Here is a 15,848-nt window from a genome sequence, read left to right as displayed (position 1 = left end):
AGAAGATGCAATAGAAGAAATAGATACAGTGGCCAAAGAAAATATTAAATCTGAAAAGTTTCTGACACAGAGCACCAAGGAAACCTGGAACACTATGAAAAAAACCCTAAGAATAATAGGTATAGAAGAAGGAGAAGATTCACAACTTAAAGGCCCAGAAAATATTTTCAATAAAATCATAGAAGAAAATTTTCCTAGCCTAAAGAAAAATTGGCCTATAAAGGTACAAGAAACTTACAGAACACCAAATAGAATGGGCCAGAAAAGAAAGTCCCCCTGCCAAATAATAGTCAAAACACTAAATGTACAGAACAAAGAAAGAAAAAGACCAAGTAACATATAAAGACAGACCTATTAAAATTACAACTGACTTCTCAACAAAGACTATAAAAGTCAGAAGGCCTAGACAGATGTCCTGCAGACTCTAAGAGCACAGATGCCAGTCCAGACCAGTATACAAAGCAAAACATTCACTCACTATAGATGGAGAAAACAAGATATTCCATGACAAAGTCAAATTTAAACAATATCTATCCACAAATCCACCCATACAGAAGGGATAAGAAGGAAAACACCAACCCAAGGAAGTTAAATACCCAAGAAAACACAGAAAATACATAACTTCACACCAACAAAACCAAAAGAAGGGAAACACACACACTACCACCACGAACAACAACATAAAAATAGGAATTAACAATCATTGGTTATTGATCTCTCTCAATATAATGGACTCATTTTCCCAATAAAAGCACACAGACTAATTGAATATATGTGAAAATAAGATCTGTCCTTCTGCTCCATACAAGAAACACACATCAACATCAAAGACAGAAATTACCTTGAGTAAAGGGTTGTAAAAAAGATTTTCTAAGCAATGAACCCAAGAAGCAAGCTGCTGTAGTTATCCTAATATCTAACAAAATAGACTTCCAACAAAAAGTAATTAAAAGAGATAGGGAAGGATACTTTCATGCTCATCAAAAGAAAAATCCATCAAGATGATGTCAATTCTGAACATCTAAGCCCCAAATTCAAGGGCACCGACATTTGCAAAGGAAACATTACTAAAGCTTAAATTACACTTTGAACCCTAAATATTAATAGTGGTAGACTTCAACACTCCACTCTCAACAATGGACAGGTCTGTCAGACAGAAACCAAGCAGGAAAATAATGGAAGTAACAGATGTTATGGCTCAAATAGACCTCACAGATATCTATGATCATTTCACTCAAAACAAAAGAATTATACCCTTTTCTCAGTACCTCATGGAACATTATCTAAAATTGTCCACATTCTCAGTCATAAAGCAAGTTTCAACAGATACAAAGAAATTGAAATAACCCTCTGTGTCCTATCATACCAACATGGATTAAAGCTGGCTTTCAACAGCAACAGAAATAACAGAAAGCCTACAAACTCATAGAAACTGAACAAGTCCCTTTAGAATGACTACTGGATCAAGGAAGAACAAAAGAAATATAGTAAAGTCTTCCTAGAATTCAATGAAAATGAATGTACAACATACCCAAACACATGGTACTCAATGGTAAACACCTTCAGTGAAATGGCTGGATAGAGGATCAATTAAAAAACCAGTATCCCATGAGACTCTGCAGGATCCAAGGCCCGGAGCATCTGAGTGGTGAACTCTTCAAGTTGTCGATTTAAAACAAATGGCCTCCAATAAAACTACATTGCAAAAAATAGGAAAGAAACAGAATGGAAAGAGTAAAAAAGTTGAAAAGGCAGAGCCTGAAGAATTTGTGGTAGAAAAAGTACTGGACCAGCGTGTAGTGAATGGGAAGGTGGAGTATTTCCTCAAGTGGAAGGAGTTCACAGATGCTAATAATACTTGGGAACCAGAAGAAAATTTAGATCGTCCAGAATTAATTGAAGCATTTCTTAATTCTCAAAAATCTGGTAAAGAAAAAGATGGTACAAAAAGGAAATCTTTATCTGACAGTGAATCTGATGATAGCAAATCGAAGAAGAGAGATGCTACTGATAAACCAAGGGGTTTTGCCAGAGGTCTTGATCCTGAACGAAAAATCAGTGTCACACACAGCAGTGGAGAATTAATGTTTCTCATGAAATGGAAGGACTCAGATGAGGCAGACTTGGTGCTGGCAAAGGAGGCAAATATGAAGTGTCCTCAGATTGTCATTGCCTTTTATGAGGAGAGGCTGACTTGGCATTCTTGTCCCGAAGATGAGGCCCAATAATTGTTTGAATATATATAATCTGGATCTTGGGTTTTGAATTACTAGTGTAGAAAAAAAATAGTGTTCTAATGAAAATTGAGTTTGATATGCTGGTTTTGAAAATATTGATAGTAGCTGGGATATTTTTGGTTTTTGCTCTGCCTCAAAAGGCACTGATTCCTTTGGGCAAATAAAAGCTTCCTTTCACAATAGAATATTTGATACCATGTTGTATTTTCTCGGCTTTGAAGAACAGCTTTTCTTAAACACTGAGGATATATTACAGTCATTACCAGAACTCATTTTTTGGGGGGGGAGCCGTTTTCGAGACAGGGTTTCTCGGTATTGTTTTGGAGGCTCTCCTGGAACTTGTTCTGTAGACCAGGATGGCCTCGAACTCACAGAGATCTGCCTGCCTCTGTCTCCTGAGTGCTGGGATTAAAGGCATGTGCCACCAATGCCCAGCTTCAGAATTCATTTTTAACTGAGACACAGAAGGACCATTCTGGGTTTTAAGTTTGTATTTGTGTGTTGCATAAGACACGTAACTTTCATTTTGTCTTGTTTTTTAATACTCAAAAACTGTAGATGAAAACGTGTTGACAAGGTTCCAACATTGGGAACATGTTCCTGAAACCATAACCTTTCAATTATAAGGTGGTGATTCTATAATTTATTGGATAGTTTTACAGCAAGCATATCAGAATTTATGTATTATCACATATAGCACTTTATTTATAAAATTTGTCATTACTAACTGCTCCTTCAGAAAATAGAATTAGACAAAGTTGTAGTATGATTTAATAATAAGACTTAAGCATGCCTTTAATCCCAGCACTCCGAAGGCAGACAGATCTCTGATTTAGACTACACAGAGAATCCCTGTGTCAAAAAAAAACAAACAAAAAGACCTAAGTGAGCATGTAAAGGTTCCTCTAATGAACGATTCCTTTTTAGAAAAGTTGAAAATCTACTAAAAGGTTATGATTCGAGGAATATCTGTTTGCTGGGATAGAATACAGTTAGATATGATGTTGGCAATTTCAGACAAGCAGATATAAATGAACAAAATCTGGTAATATAAATTAGTGACTTGCATGCTTTTTCTTTACCTGACTCATTCCTGGCTGGTAGGATCAATCTTTTCAGTATTTGAGTTCTGGTTCAGTGAGCCAAAAAAGTAGCTTTGTAGTATCAGAATGTCATCCAACTGTATATTTACTTTATTGTAAATAATGGTGAACAGTGGTCAATAAATAGTTTTATATTCCTTTAAAAAATCAGTATCCTCCTATTTGCAAATGATAAACAGGTTGAGAACAAAATCAGGTAAACAATACATTTCACAATACCCATATATAATACAAACTCTCTTGATTTCACTCTAACCAAGTAAGTGAAAGATCTGTATGACAAGAACTTTAAGTCTTTGAAGAAAGAAATTTGAGAGGATATCAAAAGATAGAAGGATCTCCCAGGTTCGTGGATTAGGGAGATTAACGTAGTAAAAATGGTCATCCTACTAAAGGCAACTTACAGATTTATTGAAATCTCCATTAAAATTCCAGAACAATTGGTCACAGACCTTAAAAGGACAATTCTCAACTTCATATGGAAAAAAAGACAGGATTGCATTGTTAAAACAATCCTGAACAATAGAAGGACTTCTAGAGGAATCATTGTCACTGATTTCAAGTTGTACTACAGAGCTTCAGTAATAAAAACCTCAAAGTACTGGCATAAAAACAGACACATTGATCTATGGAATCAAATTGAAGATCCAGATTAAATCCAAACACATATGGATACCTGATTTTTATAAAGAAGCCAGAAATATACAATGCAAATAAAAGAAAGCATTTTCAACAAATGGTACTAGTCTAACTGGATGTCTGCATTAGGAGAATGCAAATAGCTTCATATCTATCACCCTTCACAAAACTCGTCCAAGTGGATCAGAGACCTCAACATAAAACCAGATACACTGAACCTGATAGAAGAGAAAGTAAAGAACAGCCTTGAATGCATTGGCACAGGAGACAACTTCATGAATAGAATCCCAGTAGCACAGGCATTAAGAATGACAATTAATAAATGGGACCTCAAGAAACTGAATGACTTCTGTAAGGCAAAGAGCACTATCAGAAGGACAAAATGGCAGCCTGCAGAATGGGGAAAGATCTTCATAATCCCCACATCTAGCAGAGGGCTGATCTCCAAAATATATAAAGAACTCAAGAAACTAGACATCAAAAAACAAATAATCCAATTCAAAAATGGGGAACATATCTAGACAGAGAATTCTAAACAAAGAAATTTCAATGGACCAAGAAGCCCTTAAAGAAATGCCCAACACCCTTACCCATCAAAGAAGTGCAAATCAAAATGACTCTGAGATTCCATCTTATACCTGTCAGAATGGCTAAGACAAAAATCACAAGTGACAACTTATACTGTGGAATAGGGAATACTCCTCTATTGCTGATGAGAGTATAAATTGTATATCAACTTTGGAAACTAATATGACAGTTTCTCAGAAAATTGGGAATTAATATGACTTATGACCCAGTTGTAGCACTCCTGGGCATATACCCAAAGGATGCTCTATCCTACCAGGACACTTGCTCACCTATGTTCATAGCAGCTTTACTCATAATAACCAGAAACTGGGGTCAGACTAAATATCCGTCAACCAAAGAATGGATAAAGAAAATATGGTACATTTACACTATGGAGTATTACTCAGCTGTTAAAAAAATAACATCATGAAATTTGAAGGCAAATGGATGAAACTAGAAAAAAATCAACCCATGAGATAATCCAGAGCTTGTAAGACAAACATGGTATGTAATAATTTGCAAATGGATATTAGCTGTAAAGGATAACTATGCTACAATCCACAAACCCAGAGAAGTTAAGTAATAAGGAGGTCTCAAGGGAGGATGCATGAATCTCCCTGGAAATGGGAAAAGGAATAGACACTGACACTTCCTGAAGAGCAAGGACCCCAAGGCTGGATAGCCCAGAGACCTAGGATAGAACCAAACAGGACTGGCAAAAAAGTCAATAAAATGATTCCTAATAATATTTTTGCTATACTCATAGATTGGTGCCTAGTCCAGCTGTCATCAGAGAAACTTCATCCAGCGACTGGTAGAAACAGATGCAGAAACCCATGTGTAAACATCAGGTGGAGCTCAGGAAACCAGCAGAAGAGGGGGAGGAAGAATTGTGGGAGCCAGAAGAGTCAGAGTCACCATAAGAAAACCCACAGAATCAACTATTCTGGGCTCATAAGGTACCAAAGAGACTGAAGTGACAACCAGGAGCCTTGCATGGAACTGACTTAGGCTCTCTACATAAATGTTACAGTTTTGTAGTGTGGTCTTCTTGTGGAACTCCTAACAGTAGGAACAGGGACTGTTTCTGTCTCTTTTGCCTGCTTTGGGTACCATTTTCCTCAGACTGGGTTGCCTAGTCCAGCCTTAATCTGATGGTAGATGCCTATTCTTCCTGCAATGTGATACACCATGTTTGCTTGGCATCCATGGGAAGCCTGCTCTTTTCTGGAGAGAAACAGAGGAGTTGATGGGGAGAGGAACAGAGGAGAAATGGTGGTAGGGAGGGCCTGGAAGGAGAGGAGGGAGGGGAAACCACAGTCAGGATGTAGAAAACAATGATGATAATGATGATGATAAACACTGAACTCTATCAGTTACATGATTTAATTTAGAAGAGACACTATGCATTTAAAATGAAGAAATTCTGTTTATCGTTTTAAATCTTAAACCTAAAATCCATTTGCTCAGTTGTAATTTAGTAGGAACCCTGATAATTATTAATTAGACTTAGTTGTTTTCTTTTTAATTCTATTCCTGGAATATTTTTAAAGATTTATTTATTTATTACATATACAGTGTTCTGCCTACATGCCAGAAGAGGGCACCAGATAGAATTTTAGATGGTTGTGAGCCATCATGTGGTTGCTGGGAATTGAACTTAGAACCCCTGGAAGAGCAGTCAGTGCTCTTAACCTCTGAGCCATCTCTCCAGCCCCCTCCTGGAATATTTCTAATACAGTCTTACACTCAATTTTTCTAGAGATAGTGTACAGCTTATAAACTTGTTCTCACTCAGCAATTGTTAGAGCATTTGGTACACTAAATAAATATGATACTTGGCAGATTTTATAGGGTACCATACAATTAACCTTAATACTTCCTGGTGATAGCTTATGACTACATTTATGCACATTACAGTTATATATGTTATATATAAATACATATGCAGGATGTAATGGTACATGCTTGTAATTCTACCACTTGAGAGGTGGGGGAGGAGGAATCAGGGCACACAGTCATTCTCTGCTACACAGTAAGCTGAAGACCAGTTTGAGCCCCAGGATAAGCTGGCATGGTGGCACATGCCTTTAAGAGCAACACTTGGGAGGTGGAGGCAGACAAAGCTCTATAAGTTCCAGGATAGCTGAAATGGTGAGACCCTGTCTCAAAAAACTAAAAAAACCTTCTAAAATGTAAAATATTAGCAATTCAGTAAACACATATGCATTTTATTGTAGAAATGCTGCATTTCTATAACACACTGGGTAAAAAATCATGCTATGTTTCTCTTAGGTGGCTCTTGCTTGTTTATTATACAAGTCAGATATATTAATCAAGGTCCACCTTAACGAGGGCTGGGAATAGGACCATGGAGGGGGCTGCAGAGGTTCTGAAAGCAGAGGGATGGTAAAGAAGCCCAGTGACTAGCTTAATAGCAGCAGTAATGGTAATCAACCTACTTCTCCTTGGCTTTATAGTGCAATTATTTGAGGCCTTTAAATATTTTCATATGTTAACACAATAACTTCTCCTTTCTATGTCATAGCTTCATAATTAGGTGCTGCTATGAAAAGAAATTGTTGCTTATTCTCCAGAACATGTGAAAGAGTTGCCTTGGTGGGAAGTAATGGATTGCAGATCAATCACTACTTGTCACCACTGGCCTTTAAAAATCCATAGCTTGTCTATTTTTTTTTTCAGCAAGTCTTGCTGCCTATGTCATACCTCTACAATTGTACACATGGACAGATTCTGTATCTTCTTTCCAGTCACACTGAAAGATTATTGCAATTTGGAATCTTTGGTTTCAATCAGACCATAGTAAATATAACCACAAATATGATTGAAGTTAGTTCTGAACTTTTTACATGGTGAAATAATGGGCAAATAGAATACAACTTACACAACCAGCTTCCCCAACAGAAATTCTGTGACAGAAGAAAACACAAAAAAATATATCCTTGTTCAATGTAAATAAACCTAAATACTCTGAAAAGTAGAAAGATGACTTACATTGCATCATTTTTATTCACTTTACACAATTATTCCTCATTAACTCTATAAAGAAGTATTCTTTTTGTCTGCATTTGTATAGGAGGAGACAGAATCTTGCAGAGGACAAGTTTCCTTTGGGCTCCAAACTGAGAAAGGGTAGTAATCAAGTCCAGTTTCACCAGCATTCAGAGTTTAGACCTCCAAGCATTGAATACCTATCTCCTGTGATCAGATTGGTGACTATTCCAATTGCTATCAGAGAGCCTTTATTCAGTAACTGATGAAAACAGATGCAGAGCCCCACAGCCAAACATCAAGCTGAGCTCAGGAAATCCTACTGAAGAAAGAGAGGAAGGGTTGTAGGGAGATTTTATGTTTTAAACTATAAAACTTCAAGAAAAGTAATAAAACAATACATTTATTAGTAGCAACATTCTCTACTTTAAATATGTATCTGCATTTAAGAATTATTCTGTGATTAAAGTTGGATACATTCAATGAAAATATAGTAACACTTCCTTTAGAAGTGAAAAAAAAATCCAGACCTTGGTCCAACTAGGGAATGCTGACGTGGAAAAATTGGTAGTTTGACACTGTAGAAGAAATAAAATTGTCATGAACAAAGGTAAGGAGGGATTGTATTCATCAAGAAGAGACTCCTCAGGATGAACTGTCTGGGCTGTGGCATGTCACATCTTGTCACAGAGAGTTAATGACTAGTAATGTTGGAGGAACAGGTCTTTTTGTCAGATCATTATAGCAGTTCCAGTTACAACTGCCTCAAGATGTAGTGACTGTTTCAGATAAGGGCCAAAATGCTTCAGGTGAAACATGGCTCAATCCAGTCACCTTTTCCCTGATTGGGAGAGGGAACAAAGTCAGGTTCTTATCTAGAAGGCACTGAAGGTGAGCCCTAGGGTGAGAACATGGAGCTTCCCTTGCTATCAAGGAAATGAGAACTGAGCATTTGCTTGGCCTCTGATTCTGTACAACTTGTTGGCTACACTTTGTCTTGCTTTAGTAATTACTGAACACAGTTTTGTAATTTATTGTTCTCACTTCAGCATTTTGGAAGAGTAGAGAATGGAAGAATTGAGCTAGAAAATTGAATGGAGTTGAATGAGTCATACCATTGCTCCAGAATTAAATGAAATCATACATTCTTCTTGCAAAGAAGAATCAGATCTTTAAGTACCTCAACCAAATCACAAAGAGAATATAAAAAGTAAACGTTTACATTTACAATAGTCTCTGAGGTCAAACGAATGCCTCAGACATTGAATGAACACTGAGATTCCTTACTTATTACTACATCTTCATTTTACATATAAATTCTTATTAGGGAGGAAATCAGTCCTCTCCATGGATGAGCCCTCTGTCCAGTCACCCAGCTCCAAGTAGTCAGCCCTACATGCAGGTTTATATGAGCATCATTAAATGGGCTTACTATGTTGTGTCTCTGTGTACATGTGTGTAACCACAACAATTACAGAGGAAGTGGTCGTAAATTTGAGGGGTCATCGAGTGTCATGGGAAGAGCCGCAGGAGGAGAGAGAGGTGTAGAACTGATATAACAGTACTCATATATGAAATGCTCAAAAAAAATAAAAAACTAAATTAAAGAAAAATAGGGTTCTTACTTACTTGGAAAAGCCTTTAATGAGTATTATTATGACAGAAATAAATTTTTCTTAATGTACACTTTAGTAATTCATCTGAAATATTTTTCTTAATTAAAGAATGTATATGTTTTAAATAATACTGCCTAGCTTTCTATCCAGCTCATGGTAAGTTGTTAGAGTATATTGTCTTACTTATTTTTCATGATGGCGTGGTAAATAAACTGATGGCTGTGGAATATTCCATTACACTATGGGAATATATGTTGCTGTGATTGGTTTAATAAAGAAGCTGAACAGAATACAGTTAGGCAAGGAAGCCAAACTTAGAATGATAGGACAAGGAAGCACAGAGTCAGAGGAGTCGCCAGCCAAATGCAGACGAACCTGCCATGCTAATCAAAGTACTGCCATGTGGCAGAAGGTAAATAAGGAATATGGGTTAACGTAAAACGTAAAAGCTAGTTAGTGATAAGCCTTAGCTATTGGCCAAGCATGTATATGTAATATTAAACCTTTGCATCCGTTATTTGGGAAGTGGCTGCTGGTTATTTGGGATCAGGCTGTTGGGACAGGAAACATCTGTTTACACCTGACAAAAACAACTTAAGGGAAAAGGGTTTGTTTTGACTCACAGCTTGAGGTAACTGAACATCCATGAAAGTATATCACAGCACAATGGGCTTGGGGCAGGCGGTCACACTGTATCCACGGTGGAAAGCAGAGCAAAGAACACTTGCTCTCAGTACACTCTCTCCTCCTTACACACTCCAGAATCCTGTTGAGAGAATAGTGACATGCACGATTAACATAATCAAGATTTTCTTCTATAGGCATGCTCAGAGACCAATCCTTCATGCTAGATCTCATCAAGTTGGCAACTGAAATTAACCATCACCAGTGTTACCACTCTTCTATTCTTTTCATTCAGAACTTTGTGTTTTTTATGTATTACCTTGGAAAACTGAAAAGATGTTCTCTAAAGTCTCTAAAGTATCCAACTTCAGTGAGTCCAAAATGATGTTTAAAAGGTTAAGCTAATCACATGAGAGAGACCACAACAGGAGTCATATTCCTTACAAGCACCTTGACGTTCTATCAGAGGGCCTGGACACGCTGGTGAACAATTCTTGGTTGCCCAGCTAGCATTTAATTGTAAGTATAGGACACCTTACAAGGGACACCAATTTACAGGACCATGAAAATTAGTAATGACTTGGTTTCAAGCTACATTTAGAGCAAGAAAACTAGATAACTAGAACGGACTATAAATGACAATTTTAATAAGACACGGCTAGTTTTCTTCAAAGAAAATGAAGAGCAGTAAGTTAAAGAGGACAGGGATGTCCTCTAATCTAAGCAGAGAATAGCGAGAGAAAAAGGAGGCAGGGAAATCTCTCTAAAGGAAATGTCTGTGCTGAGACTTAAAGTGTGATGAAAGACAAGTCAAATAGGGTATTGAAAAGAATGAATTATGGGGAGAAATGACACCATAGCCAAGGGCCAGAAGTGTGAAATACAAAGTGATACAGATAAACTGATATGCTGAGGCATGTAATTCAGGATAACCAGCCCATGAGGTCCGGATACAGAAAACGGGTTTGGAGAAGTAATGTGGAATTGGCGTTTGGATGTTTTGAATGTCATGACAAGGAAATTGAACACTAATTTGTAGTCTCAATTTCATACTTTTCAACTACTAGAGAGAATGGATCTATAGGACAAACATGATGTATCTTTTTTTGGAGAGTCTATTATACTCAGAAGCAAGTAAATTTAATATAGTATTGTTTTTATATTTTAGCAAACAAATACATTGAGGTGTAGAACGCAATGTTCTCTGAATTTTAAAGGTACGTTATTTACAAGATCTCAAAGTGGATTGCAATGTGCCTATGGCAGCTCTGTGGTTGGGAAAATTTATCCATTTCTCTCATGCTGTCTCTAGGGGAGTTTGACAAAGCAATGAGGCACTAAAAATACACAAACATATCCTTGGCTCTTTGGTTTTGTTTTTGGGATGGGGTCTTTTTGTGCATTCATATTTCTTGTGGATATATTCATAACATCCAGGTTATGGAACCAGCCATGTCTGCCAACAGATAAAAGGATTTTTAAAATGTAGTGTGTAAATGCCATAGCACTTTTTTGTTTTGTTTTGGGAGGGGTGAGTGGCATGCATATCTTTATGGGTGTATGTACACGGGCAAATGTATGAGGAGGCCAGAAGAGAACACTGGGTGTTTCACTTTATCATTCTCTGCTCTAGTCCCTTAAGTCAGGTCTCTCTAAAACTAGAGTTACCACTTCTATTAGGCTGGCTGACCAGCAAGCTCCCAGCATCCTCCTGCCTCTATTCCTCAGTAGCGGGGTTACAGAAGCATGCAGTCATACACAGTTTTTACATGTGTGGAAGAGATCTGAACTCATGTCTTCATGCTTGAGAAGCAAACTCTGACCCTCTAAGCCATCTTACTAAGCCTCATAATAGTGTTTGATTCAGGCATAAGGAGCAATGAAGTTGTTTTCAGGAAAACAGCTGAAAATGAAAATTGTCATGTAAAGAAAAATAAGCCAGCTTTAGAAAGTAAAATATCATGTTTTCTCTTATATTCAGAATCCATATATATACATATATGTGTGGGCTATTTCGCAGAGAGGCAAAAGAGAGGAGGGTAAATATGAGCCAAATACATGGCATATATGTAGGAAGATATTATAATGAAACACATTATTTTGTATTAAAAAGCAATTTTCAAAACTTGCTGGTATCCTCTTTGGAGCCAATACTAACAGGTAAGATGACTTCCCAGGCCCGGTTTCCCATTTACAAGCTTTCTTTCTGGCAACTGTTGACTTTCCCATGTACTTTGCAAACAAGACTTCACATTGGTTTGCTGTTGAAAAAAATTGTAATTTACAAGTGCATTCTGTAGAAATGATAGGGAAAAATAAACTGCCTCTTAAAAACTGTAGCAACACAAAGAAGTTCAAGTTGAAAAATACCTGAGACTCAAAGTTTAGCATGCTAAAAAAAATGATACTAATTAATGGTTTAAATATACTAGCAAGATGAGGTCAAGATGATGAGGTGATTTCATAAAAATTGTTTGTTGGATAAAAATCTTTGGTGGGGGGACTGAAAAAAATTCCGTGACTTTAAAAGAATGGGTCCTATTTGCAAAGCAAAATTTTGAAGCAATGCATGAAAGATGCAAGAATTGACACACAGAAAGAGCTCCTACAAAAGCCTCCAACGTCTCTGGAGTCCCCTGTCCCTCCTCCACACCTGTCCGTGTGTGATGACCCAGCTAAGACACAGAAGCAACTTCCTAGGAGCTGGAATGGCTTGAGCAGTCCTCGGCAGAAGGGTGAATAAAACAGAGTCCCATTTTCATGGAACCTTAAATATGGTGATAAAGTATGCAGGAAACAAACGAATAAATGGTACATGCCTGATAACGGCAAGTACGACAAAGAAAAAACAGAAAAGATTGGAGTACAGAAGACGGACTTGGATAGGGGGGCATCACTGAAGGTCTTCCCTCCTCCCAGTGCGGCCACAACGGATGAATCTCCTCTTCGTTTCTTTGTGATTTCCACTGTTAATTTGACTCTTAATTAGCATATTGAGGATGGATGGCCAAACTTGGCTTGTTGGGGTTGGGAACACCGACAGGGAACCAACCCTAAGCCCCGAAACAGTCTTTTGACCATGAAGGGACAAAAGGCAGTTTGGGGTACTTGCCAACCACAGCAAAGAGGTCAACATGTAGAGAGGAAAGATGGAAGCTTCCAGCAGCTGCTGGAATCCCTGTACTCCAGGGACATTCCCTGTCTTGCCACTACACCCAGCATTAGCTGCTGTTTATCTCTGCATGGCAAAGCACAGTCTGAGCTTCCCTGGTTCAGCAGGAACTTAACACAGCTCTGTTTTCTTGTTCGCTTTCAAGCCCCTTTGAGTAATTTGGGTTCTCTTGAAGCATTTTGGGTATTTGCTATTTGATGACTGGTTTTGTTTTGGGGTTCTTCTGGTGAACTCCTTGGGCAGTTATTAAGTAGAGAAGCACCATAGCACTGGGAGCAGAGGAGAGAGAGAAAACTCTCAAAGGCATTTGAAACCTGACCACACCTCAAATTCAGGGACTGCAGGAATAGTTGCTGCTCTGCCATTCTCACAGTGGATCTTCAAGGAAGAGAGGATTGTGTCTCCTTTGTTTTTTGAGTACCTCCCACCCACCCTGTTTACTTTAATCCTTCCACTAGGGCCCTGCTAACTCTAGGTTACTGCCTTTCTGCAGTGGGTAGTGCCTTAAAGGGACAGGCCCATAATCAAACAGCCACAAACAGTGACAGTTTTCTGTTTGGAAGTTCTCAGGAGCAACTTCAAAGCTCTGCTGAGACAATCAGGCCACCTACCATGTGGCTTGGAAAGTTTAAGGCTCCACGGGACCATTTGAGATAGAGAGACAGGGTTAATTTGGAAGTTGATGCAGTGATTCCTGTAACCATGAAAAGTGCTGTCTCTGTTACCGTGTTGCATGCTAGGCAAAGTTGTGGCTGACTATAGATGGTTTCTAAGACAGGAGTAGGGTAAAAACCAATCTCTGCCCCTAGAGTTCCTGAAAATAACTAAGGAACCTCTGGCAACTTTATTTCTTTTTTATTATTATTTATTTTTAAATTTAAATTTAGATTAGAAACAAGGTTGCTTCACAAGTCAGTTCCAGGTCCTTCTCCATTTCCCTCCCCTCCTCCCATGCCCTCCTCCTAACCCCCCCCAATATCCCCTCATTTCCCCAGGGAGGGTGAGGCCCTCCTTGGGGGTGTCCATAGTCTGTCATTTCATCAGGGCAGGGCCTAGACCCTCCCCCAAAAGTTCAGGATGAGAGTGCATCTCACATTGTTGGATGGGAGTCCAAAGTCCATGTGTATTTCTATATTTCTTTTTTATGAAATCAATTGCGCATTAAAATAATTTTTGCTATGTCCTTTTTGAAATGTTTGTGCGTATGTGTGAACATGTTTGTGATTTCTGAACTATCATGAAACAATTGGTTCTGGTACTGTTTTTATTTATCTAGATAAAATACAAAGATTTAGATATGATTTTAATTTGAAACAGAAATGTGCTGGTTTTACTGAACTTTCTGTCATGCAGACTTATCTAAAATGCCAAATGAGAAGTTTTTTTATGCTTACTTCTTAGCAGTTTAGGTCTGGTGCTCTCACATGTTAGTTTTACATACTGAGAATGAGGGAAAGTTTGATTACAGATTTTAGGAGAGAGAATCTGAATATAGTTTTAAACACTTCATTAAATGTTGTTTTCTATCGTTGTGAAGAGACACCATGAACACAGCTGCAAAAAAGAAAGCGTTTAACTGGGGCTTGCTTACAGTTTCAGAGATTTAGCCCATTACCTTCACGGCAGGGAGCATGTGGCACCCAGCGGAACAAGATGCTGGAGAAACAGCTAAGAGCTCTACACTGCATCCACAGGAGAAACAGCTAAGAGCTCTACACTGCATCCACAGGAGAAACAGCTAAGAGCTCTACACTGCATCCACAGGAGAAACAGCTAAGAGCTCTACACTGCATCCACAGGAGAAACAGCTAAGAGCTCTACACTGCATCCACAGGAGAAACAGCTAAGAGCTCTACACTGCATCCACAGGAGAAACAGCTAAGAGCTCTACACTGCATCCACAGGAGAAACAGCTAAGAGCTCTACACTGCATCCACAGGAGAAACAGCTAAGAGTTCTACACTGCATCCACAGGAGAAACAGCTAAGAGCTCTACACTGCATCCACAGGAGAAACAGCTAAGAGCTCTACACTGCATCCACAGGCAGCGGGAAGAGAAAGCTGCTAGGCCAGGCATGGACATTTGAAACCTCAAAGCCCATCCCTCAATGACACACTTCCTCTAATAAGGCCGAGCCTACTCCAACAAGGCCACACCTCCTAATCCTCCTCAAGTAGTGCCACTCCCTCATGATCAAACATTCAAATCTATGAGCCCATAGGGGCCATTCGTATTACGCAAACTGCCACAAATGCCCATAAATTTTTAGAATTGCTTTTGCTGAGAAAACTGATTAATTTTAGGCCAGGTGGTGCTGGCACACACCTTTAATCCCAGCACATGGGAAGCAGAGGCAGGCGAATCTCAATGAGGCCAGCTTGGTATACAATGAGTTTCAGGACAGCAAAGGCTACACAGAGTCTTGAAAAGTTAAAAGAAAAAAAAAAGATTAATTTTTGGATTAATCTGTATGTTGGGATACTTTTGCCTTTGTGAGGAGCCACCCTCACTATCGCTATCGCCATTAGAAGATGGTGCTGACATCTGCTGTCAGTTGGAGTTTACCGTTTAAGCTGTGCCTCATCCGTCATCTGGGGTGATGAGCAAACCACCAATCCTGGCTCTACACGTCTCACTCGGAGCTCCTAAGCTTATATAAGGGGCTGGGTTTCTTAGCTTGGGGTCTCCCTTTCAGAAGCTGATCATCTATCTCTCAAGATGTATTAAAGCTTTACTGCAGAAGGATCCGAGTGTCCTGCGTCGTTCTTGCTGGCGAGACGGTAGCGTGGGACATCTGGTGCCGAAACCCGGGAACTCTTCAACATCGCCGGCGCCACGGGAGACCCCTCGGAAGACGGGGCGGATTCAGAACTGCAG

At 38.8% G+C, this 15,848-nt stretch overlaps 1 protein-coding gene across 1 annotated transcript; it reads left to right on the top strand.

Moving 5' to 3' along the window:
- The first annotated feature begins 1,673 nt into the window (after nucleotides 1-1,673).
- LOC121133159 (chromobox protein homolog 3-like) lies at nucleotides 1,674-2,232 on the top strand. Its single transcript, XM_040729068.1, has one exon. The coding sequence runs from the start codon at nucleotides 1,680-1,682 to the stop codon at nucleotides 2,226-2,228; it is 549 nt and encodes a 182-aa protein (XP_040585002.1). The 5' UTR covers nucleotides 1,674-1,679; the 3' UTR covers nucleotides 2,229-2,232.
- The last annotated feature ends 13,616 nt before the right edge of the window (nucleotides 2,233-15,848 follow it).

The sequence above is a fragment of the Mesocricetus auratus genome, unplaced genomic scaffold (genome assembly GCF_017639785.1).
Source record: "Mesocricetus auratus isolate SY011 unplaced genomic scaffold, BCM_Maur_2.0 Super-Scaffold_100020, whole genome shotgun sequence".
Lineage (NCBI taxonomy): Eukaryota > Metazoa > Chordata > Mammalia > Rodentia > Cricetidae > Mesocricetus > Mesocricetus auratus.
The sequence above is the reverse complement of the archived record's forward strand: the minus strand, read 5'-3'. Positions and strand labels throughout refer to the sequence as shown.

Bases quoted from the DNA above. Each gene is read 5' to 3' on its own strand.
- LOC121133159 (XM_040729068.1), top strand. From the start codon at position 1,680: ATGGCCTCCAATAAAACTACATTGCAAAAAATAGGAAAGAAACAGAAT.